The following is a 24,672-nucleotide window of genomic DNA, read 5'->3' as shown; positions in this document are numbered from 1 at the left end:
GTTTCTGCTTCAATTGTTTTGCATGAGGACAGAATACCCTCCCAGAGCTGTTGCTTAGATGTGAACTGCCTCCCGCCATCATAGACACTCCTTTTAATGATGCTCCAAAGGTTCTGAATGGGGTAGAGGTCAGGGGAGCATGGGGGTCACACCATAAGTTTGTCCCCTTTTATGCCCATATCAGCCAGAGATGCAGATGTTTTATGTGCAGCATGAGATGGTGCATTATCATGCAGAAAAATGATCTTGCTGTGAAATACACGGTTCTTCTTCTTGAACCATGGCAGGAAGTGCTGTTTGAGAAAATCCAAATACATTATGGAGTTCATCTTTAGCGCCTTCAGGGATCCTAAAGGGGCCGACAATCTCTCTCCCCATGATTCCAGCCCAAAACATTACTCCACCTCCTCCTTGTTGGCGCTGTAGCCGTGTTTGTAGCCATCAACCAGCCATCCTCCACTCCATCCATCTGGACCATCGAGCGCTGCACGGCACTCATCCGTGAACAAAACAGTTTTGAAATCAGTCTTCATGTAATGTTTGGCCCACTGGAGCCGTTTCTGCTTGTGTGAAGTGGATAGAGGAGGTCGACAGGATGGCGTATGCACAGCTGCAAACCTCTGAAGGACCCTGCATCTTGTTGTTCGGGGGACGTTGGAGGCACAAGCAGCTTCAAAAACTTGTCTGCTGCTATGACAAGGCTTTTTTGCCGCTGCTCTTTCAACCTGACGTAATTGCCTGTAGGAAAGAGTCCTCAATTTGCCCTTATCAGCACGCACACGTGTGTACTGTGAATCAGCTACATACTTCTTGATTGCCAAGACACTTCATCCTGATCATCGCACAATGTTGATTGTAGTCATGCCTTGACCTAAACACTCCACAATTTGTTGCTTCTCAGCAGCCGACACATCCTTTTTCTTTCCCATTTTGGCAGAAAATGTAGGCTGCTTAATAATGTGAGAGAGCCTTCTTAAGTAGTCTTGCCTTTCATTGGACACACCTGCCAAACTAATTAGCACAGGTGTCTGCAATTGCTTACAGTGATATAAAGAGCCCTGACACACATCACCATCAATGAGTTTAACTGACAAACAAACAAATTCTTCCCTTGTCACTCCTAAACACTTTTTGCATAATAATTTGGAACGCAGTGTACATGTGCTTTTCCACAAAACACCAGCGGTTCACGTAGTGAATCTTACAGTTCTAACTTGCCAACCGTGGTCTGTATGGAGTTGTTCAATAAAGGGCCCAAAATTAAGATAACATAGATGGGAGAGGTCTCTATGAATAGGAATTCCTAATTATTTGATACCCTGTGAGGGCCAGGCAAAGGGAAAGTTGGACTGGATGGAATCCTATATGGATTTGGGGAGGGAGACATCGAGGGCCTCAGACTTCGCTGCATTGATTTTAAAATTTGACCATGTAACAAAGTGATCTATTTCTGCCATAACAGCATGGATGGATGTATGTGATTGAGTGATATATACTAGGACATCATCAGCAAATAGAGAGCACTTGTACTCGGTGCCTCCCACCTCAATCCACCTAATATTGGGGTTATGGCGAATTGATGAGAGCAGGTGCTCCGTCACTAGGATGTATAAGAGAGGGGACAGAGGACATCCCTGCCTTGTCCCATTGGTGATTGTGAAAGGTGATGAAAATGTTCTGACGCACCCCCTGGGCCTTGGGACACCCGGAGCCGGACCCTTTTTGGTGGATGCTGGTGGTTGTAGTCTTCGTGGCGGCGACCCGGTTCCGTGGCTCAGGGCGGTCAAACCAGTGGCGGAACTATTTATGTGGTTTTGATGTTTAAATGTCCGACTACGCCACCCGTGGATTGCGGTCAGAGTGAACCGCCGCTACAGGGCAGACCACTGAGGCTGGTGTTGTGGGTGCAGCAGAGCGTAGCATAACTCCCCACGGGAGGAGTATAGCCTCAGGGCAGTGTATGCGGAGGATGGGGGTGATGGTGCAGGGCAGCAGCAGTAACGACACGGAGTCAGTGATGCAGTTCAGGGCCTTTACTCACAGTTCTTATTATCCAGACCACGTCTGCAGGTAACGGCTGCCCACGTCGTACTGTGCTCACCAGGTGAGGGGCTCAGACAACTCCCAGATAACTTTGGAGCACTTCACAGGACCCCCTTTGTGTGTCCTTTGTCTGGCCTTTCTTACCAACACTTCTGTCCGGCTGCCTCGGGCCTCCTCTTGGTAAACTTGGCGCCAGTTTCCCTGACCCTATGTGGTGCCTTCCTAGCGGGTGTAGCGAGGGGCTGCGCCACATAAAATGTCAGAGCCTCCGGTTTCTAGCTGAGGGTCGCTTCCTGCCTCCACTAGTTCGGGGACCGGTCTCCCCCTTTGGCCTGACCCCTCCACGCAGGTGGATTCGGGCGTGCGGTGGCGACTCGCCCGTCCGCACCCCTGGGATCCCTTCATTCCTCGTTCCTGGAGACTTCTCCGCTCCTCTTCCTTCCTTCTCCCTCTTCCAGGCCTGGGCCTCTGTTACTAGGCCCGCCTCCGGAGCAGAGCTCATGCAGAGCCCCTGCTCCCTGCCACTTCTGCTCAGACTTCTCTGCACTGAACTAAGATGGTGCCCACCTTTTATACTCCCTTCTCAATGCACCCAGGAACTGCTTCCTCCCTGCTCCTGCACTACAGGGTTCCCCTTCCTCAGTGTTCCCTCCCCCCACTCCAGCCAGGGACAGGGACTGTCGTGCCCATCTCAGGGGCATATTGGTCGCCCTGCCCCACGGCAATGTGGTGTAATGCATGCAGGTGTCGGGTCCTGATCCACACTCCATCCTTACCTGAGAGTGAGATATCACACCTCTGGGTGAGGTGCAAAACGTCTGTAGCAACCGAGCCCTCAGGGTGCTACAGTTCCATTTATCTTCAGCCTAGGTGACGTATTGTGATACAGGGCCGTGATTTTGGCTATAAAAGGGTCCCCTAGACCCCTACCCCAAGCTTTTTAAGAGAATCATATATGGCGTGCCAGGAGACTCTATGGAATGCTTTCTCAGCATCCAACGAGAGTATCTAATTACAAATTTTTAACTGCATCTAGCCCAGGAAATACTTTGTGCCTAGTAGCAGTGTCTGCTAGTCAGCGGATTATCCCGGCTGTTAAGCAAGCTACACCACCTGTAGTTTAGACACTTAATTTTTTCAAAGGAAATGCTTCGGGACCATGGGATACTTAGTGAAGAGCATCAGGAGGCACCACAAGGCATAGGGGCTGGGACTGGCAGTAGGATGCCTTGCGGTGGACAGCCGAGCTCGATCCTTATAAAAGCTTTTTAACTGCAGCAGCTTTAGTGGACGCTACTGGAGCTGGAATTACGCGGCTGCTGGCATGAGACTTGCCCTCCAATAGATCCTTGTAAATGGATTTAAAGTGTATTCATTCAAATTAGAGAGACAATTTAAATTAAAAAGCTTAGAGCTGCCTCCACCACAGGGGGGCTCGCTCGACCCACCAGCGGACAGGCACCAGTATTGGGAGAGGGGGGCTGGCCATCAGGGTTCACCGCGGCTCTGGCACAAACCCGGCGACACGGAGGTGGCACGGGCAGGAGCGGACTGGCCGTGTCGGCTTCTCACTTTTTGGATTTTAGAAGGGCATGACATGCCTATATCTGTGTCTCCCCCTCCTTTTACTCCTCCACCTCTTTTATTTTCGCATGACTATATGTACTTGTCACTTTTCCATGTGTTAGTTATGTCTTCTGAGCAGTTTGTCAGCTTTTGGACACCTTTGAAGGTGTTTTCTATGTGTTTCTATGTGTTTTTGTTTGCCTGCCATTGGTTTTAACGGTGTTCGAAGGTGTTCGACGAACAGTTCGACGAACAGTTCGGCGAACACACGGGTGTTCGACGAACCGAACCGAACTCGAACACTACGGGGGTGGCTCAACACTACTGGTTACATTCTTCAGAAACATTATAAAACTTTTTAAATAACATTTTCCTTTACACTTATAGAACATTTTCTTAAGGTTACGGTGAGTCCCAATACCAGGTGTCCATTTTACTGGTAACGGCGCAATTTGAGCAGCATGAGGGACCTGCCTGAAAACCCTCAACGTAGGCCCTGGGCTTGGCTACAGGGCATAAGTGATTCTGGTGTTGGACCACGTCTTCGGCCACGCCAAACGGGTTTTTGTTCTGTGGTCTTTTTAGGATAAAACCAATAGAGGGCACTTTAATAAGTGCAACTATATACAATGGAAAGTTTTTGGCTGCTCACAGTCCTCTGCCTAGAAGTCTCTATACCCTTACGGGTAACTTAATGTACACATAATTATTTTTTTAGTTCACACAAAACCAAATTTTCTTCACTGCACCCTTACAGATAACTATGGTACAGTATGTCCACCCACTTTGACTTAGTGGTGGTGTCCTCGCCGGGGGTACGCCTGATTTTTGCCGACTGACCCAGCCGAGTCATCAGCCTCAGGCTGCAGGGGCATGTCCTCCTCCTCCTCGACCACTCGATGCACTTGTAGGGCATACCACCCGCGTTCCCCGTAGTGCTTGGTGTAGGTGATACGGTCATCAGGGTACTAGTTCCGGTCGGGATGGCCCTGTTCCAGGTGGGGCTCGACATCCCGCCAATTTACAAAAATGTCTCTGTCAAACTGTGGGTCGCGGATAAAGCCCCATCCGGCCTCTAAATCAAACTTGACTATTAATCCCTCTGCATGGGGACTAGGCCAGGCGGACTGTTCTTGTCGGACTTGGGTTTTGGCGGCCTAGTTCCTGGCCTCCATTTGTTCCCTGCGCACCCGCCGAGTGCACCGTTCCCTTGCCAGCTGCAGGAGCTCATGTCTGCAGAACTCCTCCCTCTGCAGAGCTTGAGCTTGGGTCTCCTGTGGGAACCCCATCAGGTCGTCCCCCCGGTTGTCACACCTATATTCATCTCCTTCATGGTGGGCAGCCGGGGGCACTGCTGAGGGGAGTAGAGGGCGTTGTTGCTGGACCTTGTACTTGGCAGACCAGTCAAACGAGGGAGCTCCATACACCCACTCAGGTGCCGGGCTGGCAGTTTCGGGAGAGAGCCGAGCAGCAGGTCCGCAGAGTCTGCGCCCGGGGGTGGAGGTTCCTGGCTCAAGAGTAGCTCCAGGGCGTACGCGGCCGGGGACAGAAAGTGCTGCAGGAGGCCCAGGAGCAGGTTGGCGCCTTCAGCACCCGGGACAGGGGAACTTCTCCTACCTGCTCCTGTGCTGGACGCGGCCTCCTGGCGCTCATCAGGCTCCGCCGGGGCTGGGGTGCCGCTGGTGGCACACAGCACTGACTGCCGCCGGGCTGTGATTTTCAAGAGCAGCTCCTCCTTCCACAATGTGATCGCTGCTTGCTGGGCCTTCTCTACATGCTGGGTCAACTCCTGTACTTCACTCTGGAGGAATTCGGCATCCTCCGGGGACAGCTTGCTTGTTTCTCCCTCCATGGTGAGGGGGGGGCACATGTTGCTGCAGGCCAGAGGTGGAGGCTTGATACCGGATTCCTTCCATTCTAGCTGCTGGGTGCAGTCTGTCTAGATTGGTTAAGACCACACCCTTTCTCCACTGCTTTTCTCCTCCTCCTCTCCCATTTCGGGGGCGGTTCCATGGCAGCCTGTTGTCAGTCACTCCTAGGAGCGGCCCCCCCACTTTGATAGACACATCTACATACATGGTCACGGTTGCTTGTGGCGGGCCTCCCTTTTGGCGCCATTTTGTGAGCCGGCCCACAATGGGAGGCGATTCCTTGTTTTCTTTGAGTAAGCACATAATGGCGCCCGTTCTTCTGGGGCGGGCGCCAAATTCGGTGAAGCAAAAACAGTTCAAATATGGCACACAGTACCCGGTGATAACGGGCACGAAATCCTGTTTGTGACACCAGGAAGAATGTGACTCGCCAAGGGGGATATGGGGGAAACTCGGTACCCGGGCTTTGACCTTCTGTGGGATGTCACGGCAGTCAGCTCCCGGGCCCGTCCTCTGTAGTCACTCTTTAAAAGGGGTTTTGTTAACAGTTTTTGTCTCGTGACGCCATCTGTGGTGTCTGGTAATGGTGACCAGCGCTGCTGCAGACCTCCGGGGGTGATGGGATGGCAGCAGGGATGATTCTGCTCCCCACAGGCGGAGCAGGCCCCCGGGGCAGGATTGAAGGTAATGCTGGGTGTTGTAGTGCAGGCGCGGTAGCGTGATGGAAAAAACTGACAGAAACAGTGGAGTGCAGTCATCCGAGTTTACTCACAGTTCTTTTTAGGTTCCTTGGGTACACTGTCCAGGTGTCAGACTCCCGCGTCACACTGTTTTTGCCAGGTAGGGGTTCAGCACTCCTTCAGGTAGATTAGAAGCACTTAACGGGACCCCCTTTCTTATGTTCCTTCCTTTGGCGACTTCCGGCACTGGGACTTCTCCCTCCTGCCCTGCGCTCCCCACACACAGTCCCGATTGGGTGCTCTGAAGTCCCTTCTGGGCAACCTGGAGTTCCCGGACCTACTTGATGCCCTTCACGGCAACTAGGGTGAGGCTGTGGCAACAGCACCATGAAAGTGCAGAAACCTCCGGTTTTTCCAGCCGAGACCTGGAGTAACACGGCTGGTCCAGGGACCGGTTCTCTTCCTGCGACCAGATCCCTCTGACTCTTGGCAGATTCGGGCGTACGGGTGCTGTCCTGCACTCACCGTACCTCCTGGGATCCCTTCCGTTCCCGGAGCATTCCTCCCTTGCTCCCACTCCTTTCCTGGGCCTCTCTCACTAGGCCCACAGTGGAACAGAGCTCCTGAAGAGACTCTGCTCCCCTCCTCTCCTTACTACTCACTGGCTGTACTGCACCCACTGCACTCTCCCTAACTAAGATGGCTTCCCTTTTTATATCTATTCTCTAAGTGCTCCCCTTTACTACGTCCTCCACCTACACCCACTACTGGTTCCCCCTCTCTTTGGTTTCCCCCACTCCAGCCAGGGACAGGGCAGCAGAAGAAGTGCATAGTGCCCTTCCAGCCGGCCTGGAGTAGTGTAGTATTGAGTGCAGGTGTTGGGGGTCCCGGGCAGTACTCCATCCTTACCTGAAAGAAGAAGATGCCACACTTCTAGGTAAGGTGCAGTACCTCTGTGGCGACTGAATCCTCAGTGGCACCACAGTTTCCTTCTACAAATTAAGCATGTATAATCCGAACCTACAGTCACACAGATTCCAGCCCTCCTGGATAGAAGGCTTTAACCCCTACATGACCGGAGCATTTTCTGTTTTTGAGCTTTCATGTTTTGCTCCCCTTCTTCCCAGAGCCATAAATGTTTTATGTTTCAGTCAATATGGCCATGTCGGGGCTTATTTTTTGAGGGACAAGTTGTACTTTTGAAAGACATCACTGCTTTTACAATATCGTGTACTGTAAAATAGGAAAAAAATTCCAAGTGCGGAGAAATTGCAAAAAAAGTGCAATACCATAGTTGTTTTTTGGATTTTTTTTTACCACGTTCACTGAATGCTAAAACTGACCTGCCATTATGATTCTCCAGGTTATTATGGGTTCATAGATCCCAAGAATGTATAGGTTCTTTTTTATTTAAGTGGTGAAAAAAAAATTAAACGTTTGCTACAAAAATAAAATATGGTGTGCCTTTTTCCGAGACCCATAGCATTTCCATTTTTCGGGATCTGGGGTTGGGTATGGGCTTATTTTTTGCGCGCCCAGCTGACATTTTTATTAATACCATTTTGGGGTAGCTCCGATGCTTTGATCGCCCGTTATTGCATTTTATTGCAATGTTGCAACGACCTAAAAAATTGAATTCTGGCGTTTAGAATTTTTTTCTCGTTACGCCCTTTACCGATCGGATTAATTCTTTTCGGGCGATTCTGAACGCGGCGATATCAAATAAATGTATGTGTGAGGTTTTTTTTTATTATTATTTTGAATGGGGAGAAAGGGGGGTGATTTAAACTTTTATATTTTTTTTATATTTTTAAAAACATTTTTTTCACTTTTTGCTTGCTCCAATAGTCTCCATGGGATACTAGAAGCAGCACTTATCTGATCGCCTCTGCTACATACAGGAGATGAACAGATCGCCTGTGTGTAGCAGATTTGCTCACTTGCTACGAGCGCCGACCACTGGGCGGCCCTCATAGCAAACAGGCAGTGATGTGAGTAAGAGTAAGTGGTGCGCATCCTGTTTGCGCGCGTTAAATGCCTCTGTCAGAGATTGACAGCGGCATTTAACAAGTTAATAGCCATGGATGGATCGCGATTCATGTGCCTGGTTTAGTGCGGGCTCAGCGCCAGAGCCTGCACTGAACAGGGGGTAATGACGTGGGGCGTACTATTACGTTCCACGTCATACAGGGGTTAAAGGAGTTTTCCAGTTTTGGAAAATCCCTTCCCAGCTGCAGTTTGTTAAAAAAAAAAAAATCTACTCACTCTCCCCTGGTCCAGTTCGGAGTCTCTGCTGCTCCTGGTGTTTGCTATTGTCTGCAGCGCTGATGTCATGTTGATAGCACTGTGGCCAGTCAGTGAGCTTAGTGTCTTTGATCAAGTTGACGTCAGCTCATTCCATGATTGGCTGCAGCGCTGTTGAGGTGAAGTGAGCGCTGCACACGATAACAGACATTGGGAGCAGCAGCAGAGCATCAATGTTGGACCCGGGAAGCAGGGGTAAAGCCCAATTTGTTTGTTATTAAACTGCAGCAGAAGGAACAGTGGATTCCCGAAACCAGAAAACCTATTTGACATACTGTACATCGTCATATTATCATAAATAACTAAATTTTTTTCTGATTTTACCCCTACTATTTGCCCTTTTTCTTATATTAATGGTCGCTAATTTGATTCAGTGACTCCTGGGTTCTGATGACTTTTTAGGAACTTTGATGATTTTAGCTTTATATTTTGTACTTTTGCATTTTTTGGTGAAGAAGAAGACCAGCAACCCAATGGCTCGATACAGTCAAGATAATGGCGGAGAAAACCCTGATGGACTTATCTAGGCTGCACAAGATTGATCTTTTTACAAATTGTCCTTTCATCAAGTCGCCATGGCTCCAGATCACGCTGAAGGCCATTAATTAATAATAATAATAATAATAATAATTACTTTTCCTTTTTACTCTTCATTTTTATTCTGAGTCTTTTCATCTTCTCATCTCACTCTATTTTCTTTGTTTTTGCAGCTGAGTGAAAAATATGGCCCCGTGTACACGTTCCAAATTGTTAATTTCAACTTTGTTATAATAGTGGGATATGACACAGTAAAGGAAGCTCTCGTCGACTGCGGGGATGTGTTTAATGACAGGGGAATAATTGAGATTTTCTCTGTTCTGTTTGGTGACTATGGTGAGTAGGACATATGTCGTCTTTAAAATGTATGTAAATGTATGTACATGTATTCAACAATGCAATTTTGGCCAGTTTTTATCATGTAGATTGGGTAGTATAGTTTTTTACTACTGTTTTAATTTTGTTATATTGGCTAACAGGCTCCATGAGCTTCAGGCATTTTTGGCTTTGACATAGGTCTGTAGGCCAAACACCTCATGCTTGAACAACTTCTGGCTGTGTTCCTCAGGGGTGTGCCTGACAAAACTTCACGCAATACGTGCCAGCAGTTTTAGTGCCTGTAAGGTTGTGGTAGAGGTTGTTAGGTCCCATTTTAAAGAAATAGTTGCAGATTCTAAGGTTTATGCTTGATGGTAGTAGGTGAACCTCAGGGCGGTGGCAGTGATGGCACTTTCTGGTCACAATTTGTTGGAAGAACACATAAACATTCTGGAACTTCACACCACAAACTTACACACATACAAACCATTTGACTTCAGTCTAGCAAATGTTAAATTTACAGAGTGCATAAGTTAGTGTTGCGCACACGCCCAGACTGACTTGTGTGAGTGTGGTTAGTGATCCCACTGGACTATAAACCGAGGAGTGCCTGGAGGGGTGTGACTAAGTATCAACTCGGTCCGACCAAGGTCGCACGGCGGCTCAGTCGACTACGTGAACCAGGGAGGAACCGAGCAGAGGGACCAAGTGCTACTCCAGGTCAGACCCCGGTCACAGTTGTTGACCCACACCGGGGAATGCAGGAGCAGGCAGGTTAGGCTGGCATACAGACTGGTGGGTACTGGCAGGCACAGCTGGTATGCAGACAGGTGGGTACTGGCAGGCACGGCTGGTATGCAGACAGGTGGGTACCGGCAGGCATGGCTGGTATGCCGACCGGTGGGTACTGGCAGGTAGGAAAGCAGGCAGGATAGGGACCAGTACAGACTGGGATACAGGAACAGAGCCGCAGGTGCGGTAGACAAGCAGAGCAGAGCAAAACCAGCAGGTGTGGTAGACAAGCAGAGCGGAGCAAAACACGCAGGTGCATTAGACAAGCAGAGCAGAGCAAAACCCGCAGATGGGGTAAACAAGCAGACCAGAGCAAATCCCGCAGGTGTGGTAAGCAAGCAGAGCAGAACAAAACCCGCAGGTGCGGTAGACAAGCAGAGCAGAGCAAAACCCGCAAGTGCGGTAGACAAGCAGAGCAGAGCAAAACCCGCAGGTGCGGTAGACAAGCAGAGCAGAGCAAATCCCACAGGTGTGGTAGACAAGCAGAGCAGAGCAAAACCTGCAGGTGCGGTAGACAAGCAGAGCAGAGCAATACCCACAGGTGCGGTAGACAAGCAGATCAGAGCAAAACCCACAGGTGCAGTAGACAAGCAGAGCAGAGCAAATCCCACAGGTGCGATAAACAGGCAGAGCAGAGGAAAACCCACAGGTGCGATAGACAAGCAGAGCAGAGCAAAACCCGCAGGTGCAGTAAACAAGCAGAGCAGAGCAAAACCCGCAGGTGCAGTAGACAAGCAGAGCAGAGCAAAACCAACAGGTGCGGTAGACAAACAGAGCAGAGCAAAACCCGCAAGTACGATAGACAAGCAGAGCAGAGCAAATACACACAAGGTACTTACAATGAAGTAGCGAGTGGACACTAATCTCACAAACAGAAGTACAGAGACAACGAGTTGGAGTTAGGTGCAGTTTAAAACACTGCAGGAAAAGGGAAGATACGGACATAGAGACAAACAAGTAACGGGCTAGGAAACTGTTCAGACAGGAACTGAACCAGGAACAAGATACAGGAACGAGCCTGGGAACTTGGCCCCCAGGGTGGCGAAAACAGACAAGAAGTCACAGATACAGGTAACGGGCCTCTGTATACAGCCCCCAGGGTGGCGGAAACAGACAAGATACAGGACAGGACCTGGCAACTCAGTTGCACAGAGCACACTGAAAGAAAGTGTTGCTCAGGCACCTCCTACTGGGTGGAGGGGGTTTAAGTATTCAGTGACTCACAGCAATAGGCTGGGAACGCATTAGGACTGTGCACACAGTAACTATAAGTTACAGGCAGTAACCGCGCAGCCGCCCTAAGCAATCAGACAAGAGACATTCACACAGCAGGTACTGCAGCAAAGTGTGCAGGCTGGACTGATAGGTAAGATGGCGGTCTTGCATGGTGGGAGGTGGTAAGCCATGCCAGCAAGCCGCCAGGGATGTTACTGTTAGTGTGACTTTCATAGACTATAAAGTCTTAAAAAAGTTTCGGATTTTTGAAAACCCTTTTCTCCTGGCTGCTGTTAGCTTAAAAAAAACATCACCCTCTCTAGGTGAAGCACTGAGTCTCCAAAGACACTTCCTGTGTATGTTATGGTTAGCTGACATCATGTCAACAGCATTGCAGACAATTAGTAAGCTCAGCAGCCGAGTTCACTGATTGGCTACTGCGCTTTCAATATGACGTCAGCGTGTAAATCTATAAGAGAGACTGGGAGTAGCAGTGTAGACTCAGCACTAGACCCAGGGAGGGTAATTTTGTTTGGAAAAATCCCTATGGAATAATCTAACTTGACTGACCTCTCCTACACAATAGGACTGAACCATTGTCACAGGTGTGTCAGGTTTAACAGTCAGTCATTTTGGATCCAGCTGTAGAAGGTGGCTGCGCTTGGCCTTACCGACACCTTGTTGATCCTTTAATCATCCCTCTCTCTCTAGGACCCAGCGGTGCTCTCTACCTGCTGCTGCTAATTGGCACAACCTTGCTGGATCTTTAAATACACTTACTTTCTCCAGAGAGTTGCTGGTGATATAGTAAAATCCTCTGTTCAGGTCTGAAGTTCTGGCGGTCAGCTGGATTCTCCTTGGAGATCTTTTGTGGATTGTGGTTGTGATCTCTCTGGTGTCTTCTAAAAGTGTATCCCTTTGTCTGTTACCTTAGTTTATCTTTAGTTGCAGTGAGGCTGACTAGTTCTCACCTCTCCCCCTCCCTACCTAGGGCCTAGCTCTAGGGTCAGCCAGGGCTAATGTATTCTGCTCGGCAATAAGTGCAGAACCTATTTAGGGACGATAGGGGAGGCAGGGTTTTATTAGAACTCCTTAGGGGTCTCCACTCCCCACTTTCCCTAGTTTCTGGACTTCCCCCCTTTTCCCATCATATGCTGGGCTCTTCCCATACCTAGCATGACATTATCACCAGCTATTTAAAGAAAAAAAAAACTGACTTTTTGTTTTTTTTTGTGTGTTTTTTTTTCCAGGTTATTATGGATCCAGTTTTGGTGCTGGCAGAGCAGCTTTGGAGTTTGTCCCTTGAGGCGACTGACTTCGATTAGGGGTTCAGCAGAAACTTCAGCGGTCACAGACTCCTAATGTTGGGGATAGTGATGAGCGATCATGCTCACTACTGCTCAGTACTCTCCCGAGCATCTCACTGCTCAACATGCTCGGTGCTCGGCGAGTATTTCCAGGATGCTCGGGGGAAAACTCGGGTCCCTGTCCCACATGTTTGGAGCTCTTTGACAGCCAATTAACATGCAGGCTGTCGCCCCCATTGTTTGCCACTTACTGTAATACCTTAGCCATGCTGGTTGTGGCATTACAGTGATTGGCTGGCCGCATAGCGTCATCAGGTCTACTGTATTTTTCAGACTATAAGATGCACCGGACCATAAGACGCACCTAGGTTTTAGAGGAGGAAAATAGGAAAAAAAATTTAATAAAAAAATGTGGTCATGTATGCCCTGTTATAGGGCAGGGAGTCTGCTGCTGACACTGGTATTGGTGTAATGTCCCCCAATTCTGTTAATATCCTCCATCCTGGTATGTATGGTCCCTCCTTCCTGGTATATGTGGCCCCCATCCAATTTTGGTATACCTGGCCCTCATCCCCATCCTAGAATGCATGCCACCCCTTGATTCCCCATCCTGGTATTCATGGTACCCCTTTGATCTACCATCCTGGCATGCATGGCACCCCCTGATCCCCATCCTAGTTTTCATGGCACCCCTTGATCACCCATCCTGCTATGCATGGCACCCCTTGATCACCCATCCTGGTATGCATGGCACCCCTTGATCACCCATCCTGGTATGCATGGCACCCCTTGATCCCCCATTCTGGTACGTATGGCAACCCTTGATCCCCCATCCAGGTATTCATGGCACCCCTTGATCACACATCCTGGTATGTATGGCCCCCCTCATTCCCATCCTGGTATGCATGGCACCCCTTGATACCCCATCATGGTATGCATGGCACCCCCCTGATCCCCATCCTTGTATGTATGGCACCCCTTGATCACCCATCCTGGTATGTATGGCACCCCTTGAGCTCCCATCCTGGTATGCATGGCACCCCTTTATCCCCCATCCTAGTATTCATGGCAACCCTTGAGCCCCCCATCCAGGTATGCTTGGCACCCCTTGAGCCCCCATCCTGGTATGCTTGGCACACCTTGAGCCCCCATCCTGGTATGCTTGGCACCCCTTGAGCCCCCATCCTGGTATGCATGGCACCCCTTGATCACCCATCCTAGTATGCATGGTACCCCTTGAGCCCCCATCCTGGTATGCTTGGTACCCCTTGAGCCCCCATCCTGGTATGCCTTGCACCCCTTGAGCCCCCATCCTGCTGCCCACAAAAAAAATAAACAATCATACTCACCTCCTTTCTCCTCCAGAGCTGTCCCACTCTGCTGCTGACATTCTCACTGTGTGAGCCGAGCATGGCAGGGCGCGCATGGCGTCCCTGCCATGCACCCTCACACAGTGTGAGAGCACGCACACTGTATCGCAGCGCGGCTCCTGCTGTGCTCTGCGGTCAGTGTACCTGCTATTAAAGACCATGGATATTCACTACAACCCATGGGAATGGGTTGTAGGGAATATTCATGAGCTTTAATAGTGGGCACACACACCGCAGAGCGCAGAAGGAGCCGCGCTGCGGTACAGTGTGCCGGCTGTTAAGGAAAATGAATATTCCCTGCTCCCCATGTCCATGGGCGTGGGGAGCAGGGAATATTCATTTTCTTTAGTAGCGGGCACAGCGCAGGCTGCAGCAGTAGGCTGCTGCCTCCTGTGCCCTGCTGATCCCCCGCTGCTGCTCCCCCAGACCTCCTACCACGCAGAGCCATAGAATATACAGGGAGATAGTATTCGGACTATAAGACGCACCCCCCACTTTCCTCCAAAATTTTGGAGGAAAAAAATGCGTCTTATAGTCCAAAAAATACGGTATATAAGACCTGGTGACCCTATGCTTGTCACAGTCTACCCTTCAGACAGGCAAAGTAGGAAGGCATTGCAGGCGCAGCACGATGAAATGGGGCAAGGAACCATACAGGATGATGCCACACAGCCGAGCCTCATCTCATCCCAATGCGGATTGGGTGATAATGAGAAGGAGGAAAAGGAGGAGGAATAGAAGGAACAGGAGCTTTTTTCCTGCCCTTCAGGCAGTACTAAACACACAACTGTCATACAGTCTGTTCAACGTAGATGGCCTGAGGACAGGGAGAACGAGGAGGTGGAGGATGAGGAACAGAGCATGGACAGTCATCCTCTTGGTCAGGACAGAGAAGACTTGGCTGTTACCAGTCTGGCACACAAGGCTGCTTTTATGTTCCTCTGCCTTTCCTGTGACCCTCACGTCATTCACATTTTGGCCGACAGCAATGACTGGTTGGTCACATTTCTAGACCCACGCTACAAGGAAAACTTTGTATCTCTCCTTCTTGTGGCAGAGAGGTATAGTAAAATGTTTCAGTACCAGAAGAACCTTGTGGAGGAATTATTTAAAAAATTCCCATCTGAAAACGATGGCGGCAGAGGTCACACTTTCTTGGACAACCAAGGAGTAAAGGCGAGGATACACAAATAGAATGCAGCAGAGGCAGGGGAACAAAGGAATGGGACAGACTTGTCAACGCCATCGGATGACAGCAGAGGAACATAAAGACAAATCCAGTGGCTTTTTAAGGGGAGGGTCTATTCCCATGCATCTCTTCAAACCGAGACATGGGTATACGCTTCCTGTTTTTGTTTATTTTCTGTTTCTCTTCCTTCTCCTCATCCTCCATCTCTATATCATCAGGGTATATATGATGCCCGTAGAAAAAATTTTAGAGACCTACCTCTAACATTCTTTATGTTACACAGTATGTTCATGTATATTCCCTAGGGGTAAATGGTTTTCAGCCTATGCACTTAGTGCCTGGGCATTACCAGTATAGGAGACTCATTCCTTAACAATGGTAACAATTTTTTTAATGAGGATCTCAAATACCGGTCAATGTATTTTTCACAGTTGAAAGCAATGCAAAAGTTCAAAAACGCATCAAAAATGCTATGTGTGAACATAGCCCAAGGTGTGGAGGAGCATTTTTTTGGGGGGGGGGGTTATTTATTTTGCCTTTTATGCAAGTCATTACCCTGGAAAGAATGTTCCTTAACACTTTTTTCCAGGAAAATCCATTTTGTTTTTGTTTTCGTATGTTTTATTGTGAGTCCGTAAAATTGGCGTGATACTCTGACAAAATTGTTAACAGCAGTGACCTGGGAGTCAGAGATGCTTCCAGGGGTCCTCCCCATGCTGTTCCCTTGTCATTTGAGCACTGTTCCCATCGATTTGGGCAATTTTTAGGCCCCTTGCAGACCTCCGGGGGGTTCCGCTGGAAAAATGTTCACGTTTCCCATTGACATTGCGCTCGCTGCTTGGATCGAGCACCCGAGCATTACGACTTGCTCGACCCGAGCATCGAGCACAAGAGCATTTTAGTGCTCGCTCATCACTAGGTGTTACCAATTGATCTGTGTCCCTACTCATTGTGAAGCTGTCTAGCCAGTGATGACAGATTATGTAGGAGCAAGAAAGTTTTAGTTTACTTACAAATTTATAGGAGGAATAAAAAAGAAAAGGCACAATGGAGAGGTCAATAAAACATTATACAAAGTAGTTATTTCATGGAAAATTCATGTATTTATTTGCTAATACAAACATGTCAGAATCAGAAATATGCTCTTTTTAGGGTTCGGGGTAGGGCATTTAGATGTCATAAGTAGTGGTCCTTTGACAATAACCCCTCTATTAGACAAGAGACAATCAATTGTGGCCACTGCTGATAAAATTCTCCAGCAAAAGATGATTGGGTGATCAACAAAAGAACTATGGGGCGGTCCAAATGGGTATTACAGCCCCTTGTAGCATAACATAGTAACATAGTAACGTAGGTTGAATAAAGATATAGGTCAATCAAGTTCAACCTTTCTTCTCTAATTGTACTATAGATCGTAGCCTGGCCACTCGACATATTCCTGTAATATTTTGGCAGGCAGATAGGAGATATTTGTAATTTTTTGGCAAAACAAAATATTTGTATCCAAAATATGAAGCTAATAAGAAGCCAGCCTAAAACTAGTCCTGATTCTTTGAGTTCTGGGTCTTGATCTTTCTCTGCCATGTTCTAGGGATTGTTATGAGCAATGGAGAGAGGTGGAAAGCGATGAGACGATTCTCTCTGATGACCTTGAGAGATTTAGGAATGGGCAAGAGAAGTGTTGAAATGAGGATCCAAGAGGAGGCCCAGTGTCTTAGAGAAAGAATTATGCAAAACAATGGTAGGTAAAAAATAAACTTATGTTTTTACAGTCACAGTCAACTTATTGATATACTTTCATTAATGATTTTAATTGCAGATACGTCATTTAACCCAACTTACATTCTTGGACTTGCTGTTTCTAATGTTATATGTTCTATTGTGTTTGGTGAGCGATATGACTATGAGGACAAGAAATTTTTGAAGCTTTTATCTTATAACAGAGAAATCTTCAAAAGACTGAATACTCTCACTGGCCAGGTACATGTTTTTTATGATTCACAGCCACCCACCTTCTTCTGAAATATTGAAATATGTCTTATCGGATTATTGCAGACTTCTTTATTTGCCGTTTACTTTTAAGTTCAAAGATTTTGCGCAAAATCAAAGATTGTTTATTTTTGTCTTTCATCCTCTGTGTGACTTTTTAGAGTAAAAAGTCTTTATGCTAAGATGTTGCAAAATGTGCACAAAATATTCAGACCAACATAAAATCACTCCATGGGGACTGGGTTACATTTGCTCAAAAATTGTTAAAAGTCACAGTTGAAGTATTTGGAAACATCTGGAAAACAGAAAAACATAACCATAATGGCGAACATAAAAAAGCAGGCAAATATATATAAAATAGATTTTTAGCAAAAAGGAAATTAAAAGATTTTGACGCAAATCAAAAATAGGCTAAAGACAACAAAAACTAGACAAAAAAGGTGCAATTGCAATATTAAATCAGGATCCATGAGATTAAAAAGTTATTCTTGATCTGCTTTTTCTAGAAAAGCTGGCAATATTAGATTGGTTATTAGGCATTTGGACAGTACTTAAGGGCCTTTTACCACAAGGGGTCCATAGGTTCTTGATAATTTAGTGCCCTCATGAAAGTTTCCACAAGGATGCCATAAATCGTTGACCATTTAGAGCACTTGCAAAAGGTTAAGTGATGGATCTGTTAAAAAAATAAAACAGATTAAAGAAATTGTCCACTACTTTTGCATTGATGCCCCATCCATAGGATAAGGCATCAATGTCTGATCACCTTGCACCTCCGCCGAACAGCTGTTATCGGTGCCGGTAGCGGCCGTCGTCCGGACGTATTTACTTGCGGTGCTTGGCCGTCTAGCTGTAGTGGCTGTCGCGGGGTACCACCCATCCGCCTCCTTTTCAAATCAATGGGTGGCGGATGTGTAGTATCCCTCAATGGCCACTACAACTAGACGCCCCAGAACCGAAAGCAAGTACTTCCGGCCAGCGACCACCGCCGGCACCGATAACAGCTGATCGGCGGGGGTGCCGGGAGCTGGACCACGGCCGATCAGACATCGATGCCCCTTCCTATGTATGGGGCATCAATGTAAAAGTAGTGGACAACTTCTTTAATGATGGTTCTAGACCAATCATGGCTGTATTGGTTAGTAAGGGGATGATGATCTTTGCTATCTTGTGGATAAGATCACTTCAGTCTCCACATTTCTGGGGAAAAGACAAGCCAAATAGTGTAAGGTAAGCAAAACCAGACAGATAAATGGGCAGAACTGGATTCGCAGAGATGAACAATCACAAAGCATTATTTGGGTCTAGAACCAATATTCATATTGTTTGTCGAATCTTTCTGTAGAAACATCTAGGCAGAGATCAAAATAACATTTATTCTAAAAAGGGATTACTTAAAGATATATGTTTTTAAAAAGTTGAAGATGTTCCTTTTTCATTTTATAAACCATAATAGGATATGATTGATATATTATTCTACAGCTTCTTGGAATGTTTCCACGTTTGATGAAATGTCTTCCTGGGCCACACCAGAAGATCTTATCAAATAATATCAAGTTGAAAAAGTTTGTCAGGGACATGGTAAAAGCACACAAAGACACCTTTGATGAGAATTGCCCACGGGATCTCATTGACTTATTCTTCCTGAAAATAGAAGAGGTAGGTCAGAACATGTTGACTATTTCTACAGAGGTCTACAAAAGGGAGAATGTGCCCTCGGTACTGAGGTCAATCCACTTGGCCAGAGCATAAGGTTTAGATGGCTTAGGTATAGGGTTCTGATACTTAAACCATCTAAACTCTTCTCTACCGGGAATCTTCTTCCTGGTTGATGGAAAGCTAAGCTACGGATCTGCTTAACACAAGATGACTTGTCAAACTACTTATGAATGAGAGATGGTTTGGGAAGTTGTGCAGCAAAACCTGATATTCATTTTGATTAGAAGTAGTCATATGTTGGATAGCCAAGACCATAAATGATCTCAACCAATTTATATTATCTAATCACATTGGATTTGAATAAACTATCTAAAATATGATTTCTGTTCAAATTGTTTTTACAGGAGAAAAATAACCCAGAAACTGAATTCCGTGAAGATAACTTAGTGGGGACCGTAATTGATTTGTTTTTTGCTGGGACTGAGTCTACAACTATGACATTGAGATACAGCTTCCTAATACTTCTTAAACACCCAGAGGTACAAGGTAAGATGTGTCTCTACTTAAAGAAATTTTTCATTAAGCTACAGTATATTTGTTTTGTTATTCTTTTTCTGTAATGCAACAATGGTGGACGTAGACTCACTGGATCACTTATGGATTTTGTTTAACACCAAATCAAAGAGTGAAGTCCCAGGGATTGACAGTTCTTTACTTTAATCCCCTGCGTTGACTATTGGATTTATCCAAAGGGAGATCACAATCCCAGGATAGACTCTTAGGCTGCGTGCCCACTATGCGTTTTTCAAGCATTTTTGCAGCGGAATTTCCGCAGCAAAAACGCTTAAAAAATGCTTGGTAATACGTACCCCATGGTCCCCAATGATAATCCACATGTGGTGTGCACATGCTGCGGAAATTTCCGCTGCGGATTATCATTGCGGAAAAATACGCAGCATGTCCATTAATTTTGCGGACACGCAGCGTAATCGCCGCCATTGACTAACATTTGACCGTGTGACATCCGCATCACTGCATCTGCACATGCGGGTGTCACACGGTTCAATGTGCGGATGGTACCCAGGTCTGGAGGAGAGGAAACTCTCATCCAGACCTGGGTACCATGGTACCAGTTAAAAAAAGAATTTAAAATAAAAAATAAAGATTATACTTACCTTCCGATGTCCTCCCGGTGTTTCCTCCCCTCCGTCTAGTCTGCTGTATGGGACGCTGTGTTGTGAAGGACCTGCCATGATGTCATTGAGTCATGTGACCTGTCACATGACTTAATGACGTCACCGCAGGTCCTTCACACCACCGCGAGCCGCCCAAACACCGGACACAGCAGAGAAAACACGGGAGGACATCGGAAGGTAAGTATAATCTTTATTTTTACCATTCTTATTCTTTTTTTTTTTAACTAACTTGGTCACACTACTATAAATCCATGCCGGTTGCATGGATTTATATAGTGTGAACAAGTTGTCAAGCACTTTTCCAAGTGATGCTAAAATCGCTTGGAAAAGCGCTTGATAACCCGCATGCAGAAATGCATGCAAAAACACTTGACAAACGCTTCTACCTGGAAGGGAAAAATGCATTTTAAAACCGCATGCGTTTTTCCTGCCATGGAGAAGCGGAAAAAATATGCAGCATTTCTGCATCGTGGGCACTTAGCCTTACAATCTATAATATAACCAGGGATGTGTCCTTCTGTCCGAAGTCTCTATAGACTGGGCAAGCATACTGCGACTGCGCAGTGTGGCTGAAGACAGAAAGATACATCCCAGACAGGGAAGATGATGCTGGAGGAGGAGTGTGGCGCCGGAGATAGTGGTATGCGTAGGATCTGACCACATACTGCAATCTCCGGCACCAGTGGGGACATACCGTGATCTTCAGAGAGGCCGGAGCAGGAGAGTGGCGCTGGAATCCCCACTTGTGCATAGTGCCGGCAATAAAAATAGAATGGCACCGGAATCAGCCCATGCACATACCTTGCTATCTGGCACCATTTAAGACGCTGCAAATTTGTATTTAACAAAATGGCGCCGAAGATCGCGTTATGCTCAGGCGCTGATTCCAGCTCCATTTTATTCAAATAACGAAGGTGACGTGCTGCAGGGGAGTGGTGGAAAGGGGAGTAGGAGTGTTTTTTTATTTATGGATGGATAGGGAGCATATTCCAGGAAGGGAGACCAGGATTAGAGTGCATATACAAGGATGGGGGACCAGGATGGGTTAACATGTAACAGGATGGGGGACCAGGATTGGAGAGCATATACCAGGGTGGGGGAGCATGTACCAGGATGGGGACCAAGATGGGGGAGCATACACCAGGGCCAGGATTGGGGAGTAAATATCAAGATGGTGGAAAGCATATACCAGGATGGGGAGTTTGGACCAGGATGGGGGAGCATACACCAGGATGGGGGACCAGGATTTGGGAGCATATATCAAGATGGGGGAAAGCATATATCAGAATGGGGAGCATGGACCAGGATGGGGAGCATATACCAGGATGGGGGACCATGATTGCGGATCATATACCAGGATGGGGGATAGCATATACCAGGGTGGGGGGAGCATGCACCTGGATGGGGACCAAGATGGGGGAGCATACACCAGGATGGGGGACCAGGATTGGGCAGCATATATGAAGATGGGGGAAAGCATATACCAGGATGGGGAGCATGGACCAGGGTGGGGGATCATATATCAGGATGGGGGACAAGGATGAGGGAGCATATACCAGGATGGGCGACCAGGATTGGGGAGCATATGCCAGGATGGGGGTGCATATACCAGGATGGGTAAACAGGATGGGGGGAGCATATACCAGGATTCGGGAGAATATTCCAGGATGGGGGACTAGGATGGGGGGAGCATATACCAGGATGGGGGAGCATATTCCAGGATGGGGGAGCATTTACCAGGAAGGGGGAGCTTACACCAGCATGGGGGCGCATATATCAGGATGGTGGACCAGGATGGGGGAGCATATAATAGGATGGGGGAGCATATACTAGGATGGGGGAGCGTATGCCAGGATGGGGGAGCATATATCAGGATGAGGGAGCATATTTCAGGATCGGGGATCATATACCAGGATGGGGGAGCATATACCAGGATGGGGGACTAGGATGGGGGAAGCATATACCAGGATTAGGGAGCATGGACCAGGATGGGGGACCATTATGGGGGAGCATATACTTGGATAGGGGAGCAAGGACCAGGATGGGGGACCATTATGTGGGAGCATATACCTGGATGGGGGAGCATGGATCAGGATGGGGGACCAGGATGGGGGATAATCTACCAGGATGGGGGACCAGGATTGGGGAGCATATACCAGGATAAGAGACCAGGATGGAGGAGCATATACCAGGATAGTGGACCATATATCAATAAAAAATGCTCACCAACCAGACATATAATGGGTTCAATAGCTAGTCTTTTCTATGTGTACTGCTGAGCTTAACAAGCATACGATAAATTCTAGCATCAGAAATGTGGACTTAAGAGCTTCTGTGCACTCACACCAGTGCTACTTTATTGCAGTATTTGGAGACATCAAGTAAATGCACAAGAGTATAAGCACGTGTAATTAATGTGATATTTTAGAAAACCCCTTAGATTTTCTCCAATTGGTGACTGTAATTTACCTTTGTTCATTTCCATTGTACAGAGAAGGTTCACGAGGAGATTGACCGCGTAGTTGGCCAAAATCGATGTCCATCAGCAGAGGACCGGGCTCAAATGCCATATACAGATGCGGTCATTCATGAAATTCAGCGATTTGCAGATATTTTCCCTATAGGACTGAACCGTGCAGCACAGCAAGACACAACTTTAAAGGGATATCACATACCGAAGGTAAATTGTCAATAGTAGAACATTATAATATACTTCCATATCTTCTGTATTCAGCCGCTAATTTGAAATGTATTCCCCAAGGGAATGATGATTGTTCCTATGCTAACATCAGTTCTGAAGGACCCAAATCATTTTAAGAACCCGGAAGAGTTTGATCCTGGACACTTTCTTGATGAGAATGGTGGCTTTAAGAAGAGTGAAGCCTTTATGGTATTTTCTGCAGGTACCGTCCCTTCAAGGGTTTCTTAGCATTTAATCATGTTTTATTAAAAGCTATTATAAATTTTAGTGAATCCATGACTGTATATTATTTTCCATATCTGATCCACTTTTCAAAGGAATACTCCAGGGAAAGCTGTATTATGTCTAGAGTTGGGCCTGAAGTAGTGGAACATGACTTTTTCTTTTAGTCATACTCCACCCCCACAGGTCCTGCACTAGGCATGGCACTATATATCAGTTCTTCCTCTTTGTGTGTTTCTTTCTAAGTGCTTCTGATATTCATAGCAGACTATCACGCATGGCCACCATGTACAACCCAAGGATGTACATACCATAGAAGTAGACTATGTACTTGCTAATGGGTCTTTGAGGAAAGGGGCACAGTCTACTTTTTGTTCACATCTGCTTTGCTATTGTACCTGGAAAGGTTGCCGATTTGATTTTTTTTTCCTGGGCAGCTTCTCAAAAAATAATGGACAACCAACATTTTTTTACGGACACATTAGAAAACTATAATAAATCACAATAAATCTTATTACTATGTACAAGTATATGAGGGCACAGTACAAAGACCTTTCTACTGATCTTTTTACTCTGAGGCCAGAGACGGGGACAAGTGGGCATCTTCTACGTCTGGAGGAAAGAAAGTTTAATCATAATCACATACGCGGATTCTTTACTGTAAGAGCAGTGAGACTATGGAAATCTCTGCCGCATGATGTTGTAATGAGTGATTCACTATTAAAATTTAAGAAGGGCCTGGATGCCTTTCTTGAAAAGTATAATATTACAGGTTATATATACTAGATTCCTTGATAGGGCGTTGATCCAGGGAACTAGTCTGATTGTCTTATGGAGTCGGGAAGGAATTTTTTTCCCCAATGTGGAGCTTAGTGTTTGCCACATGGTTTTTTTTTGCCTTCCTCTGGATCAACATGTTAGGCTATGGGTTGAACTAGATGAACTTAGTCATCCTTCAACCTTAAAAACAATGTTACTATGTTACTACGGTTCTAAGTGACATATGTCTACAGCCCATAATTCTGATATAAAGACATTAGCTGCTTCATTGTGAACTGTAAAATGACATTACAATAATCTGACTGTAATAACAAGTAATGACAAGTTTCTCCAACTTCAGAAAAAAAATCATGGACACATTAATTTTTTTATGGACCGGGGAAAAAAGTGTCCTATTTTTATTGACTGACCTCAAATTTCTGGACTGTCGGCAGCTTTAGTAACGGACTAGGAATCTTTTCCACAGAGGAATCATAAATACCTGACCAACCTATGGAAATTAGAAAATAGAATTACAGAAAAAAATACTTCCAAAACTGAATTCTGGTTCCTGATACCTGCAGTCAATAACTAGGACACAATAATGTTGCATGAATAGTGGAATCAAGTAAAGCATTATACAAGGGCTATAGGCAGTGGTGTTGCTTGTTGCAGTGAAGTTTCGTCTATATGAGTGTAATGCTCATTGGACAAAGCAGCCATAAGACCAGCATCATGGAGAAATACCTAGGAATTCACTTACTAATGGCCATTATTGCTCATGGATTCATAATACAATCTTGCCTAGGTTCTCAAATCCAGGTCCCTCTCAGTTCATGGCAGCAAGCATTCTGCTGGAGAAGGTTCAAAACCAGGATGGCCATTTTTAAAATTGTTGGTCAAGAGTTTTTGAACTACTTCACTTGCAGATGATTTAGAAGCGGACAAAGATGG

General features: G+C 46.6%; 1 protein-coding gene across 1 annotated transcript in view; it reads left to right on the top strand.

Annotated features, from left to right (window-relative positions):
- The window catches only part of LOC141154995 (cytochrome P450 2H2-like), a 35,660-nt gene that overhangs the window by 9,013 nt on the left and 1,975 nt on the right, over positions 1–24,672 (top strand). Inside the window, exons 2-8 of the mRNA XM_073641585.1 lie at positions 9,175–9,337; positions 16,784–16,933; positions 17,012–17,172; positions 18,664–18,840; positions 19,245–19,386; positions 22,529–22,716; positions 22,798–22,939. Coding sequence (XP_073497686.1) covers positions 9,175–9,337; positions 16,784–16,933; positions 17,012–17,172; positions 18,664–18,840; positions 19,245–19,386; positions 22,529–22,716; positions 22,798–22,939 — 1,123 coding nt within the window. The remainder of the gene's footprint in view (positions 1–9,174; positions 9,338–16,783; positions 16,934–17,011; positions 17,173–18,663; positions 18,841–19,244; positions 19,387–22,528; positions 22,717–22,797; positions 22,940–24,672) is intronic.

Source organism: Phyllobates terribilis, unplaced genomic scaffold (assembly GCF_046119375.1).
Source record: "Phyllobates terribilis strain yellow unplaced genomic scaffold, ASM4611937v1 Scaffold_7__3_contigs__length_470593459, whole genome shotgun sequence".
In the NCBI taxonomy this organism is placed as follows: Eukaryota; Metazoa; Chordata; class Amphibia; order Anura; family Dendrobatidae; genus Phyllobates; species Phyllobates terribilis.
Note: the sequence above shows the minus strand (reverse complement) of the source record. Positions and strands in the feature narration are given on the sequence as shown.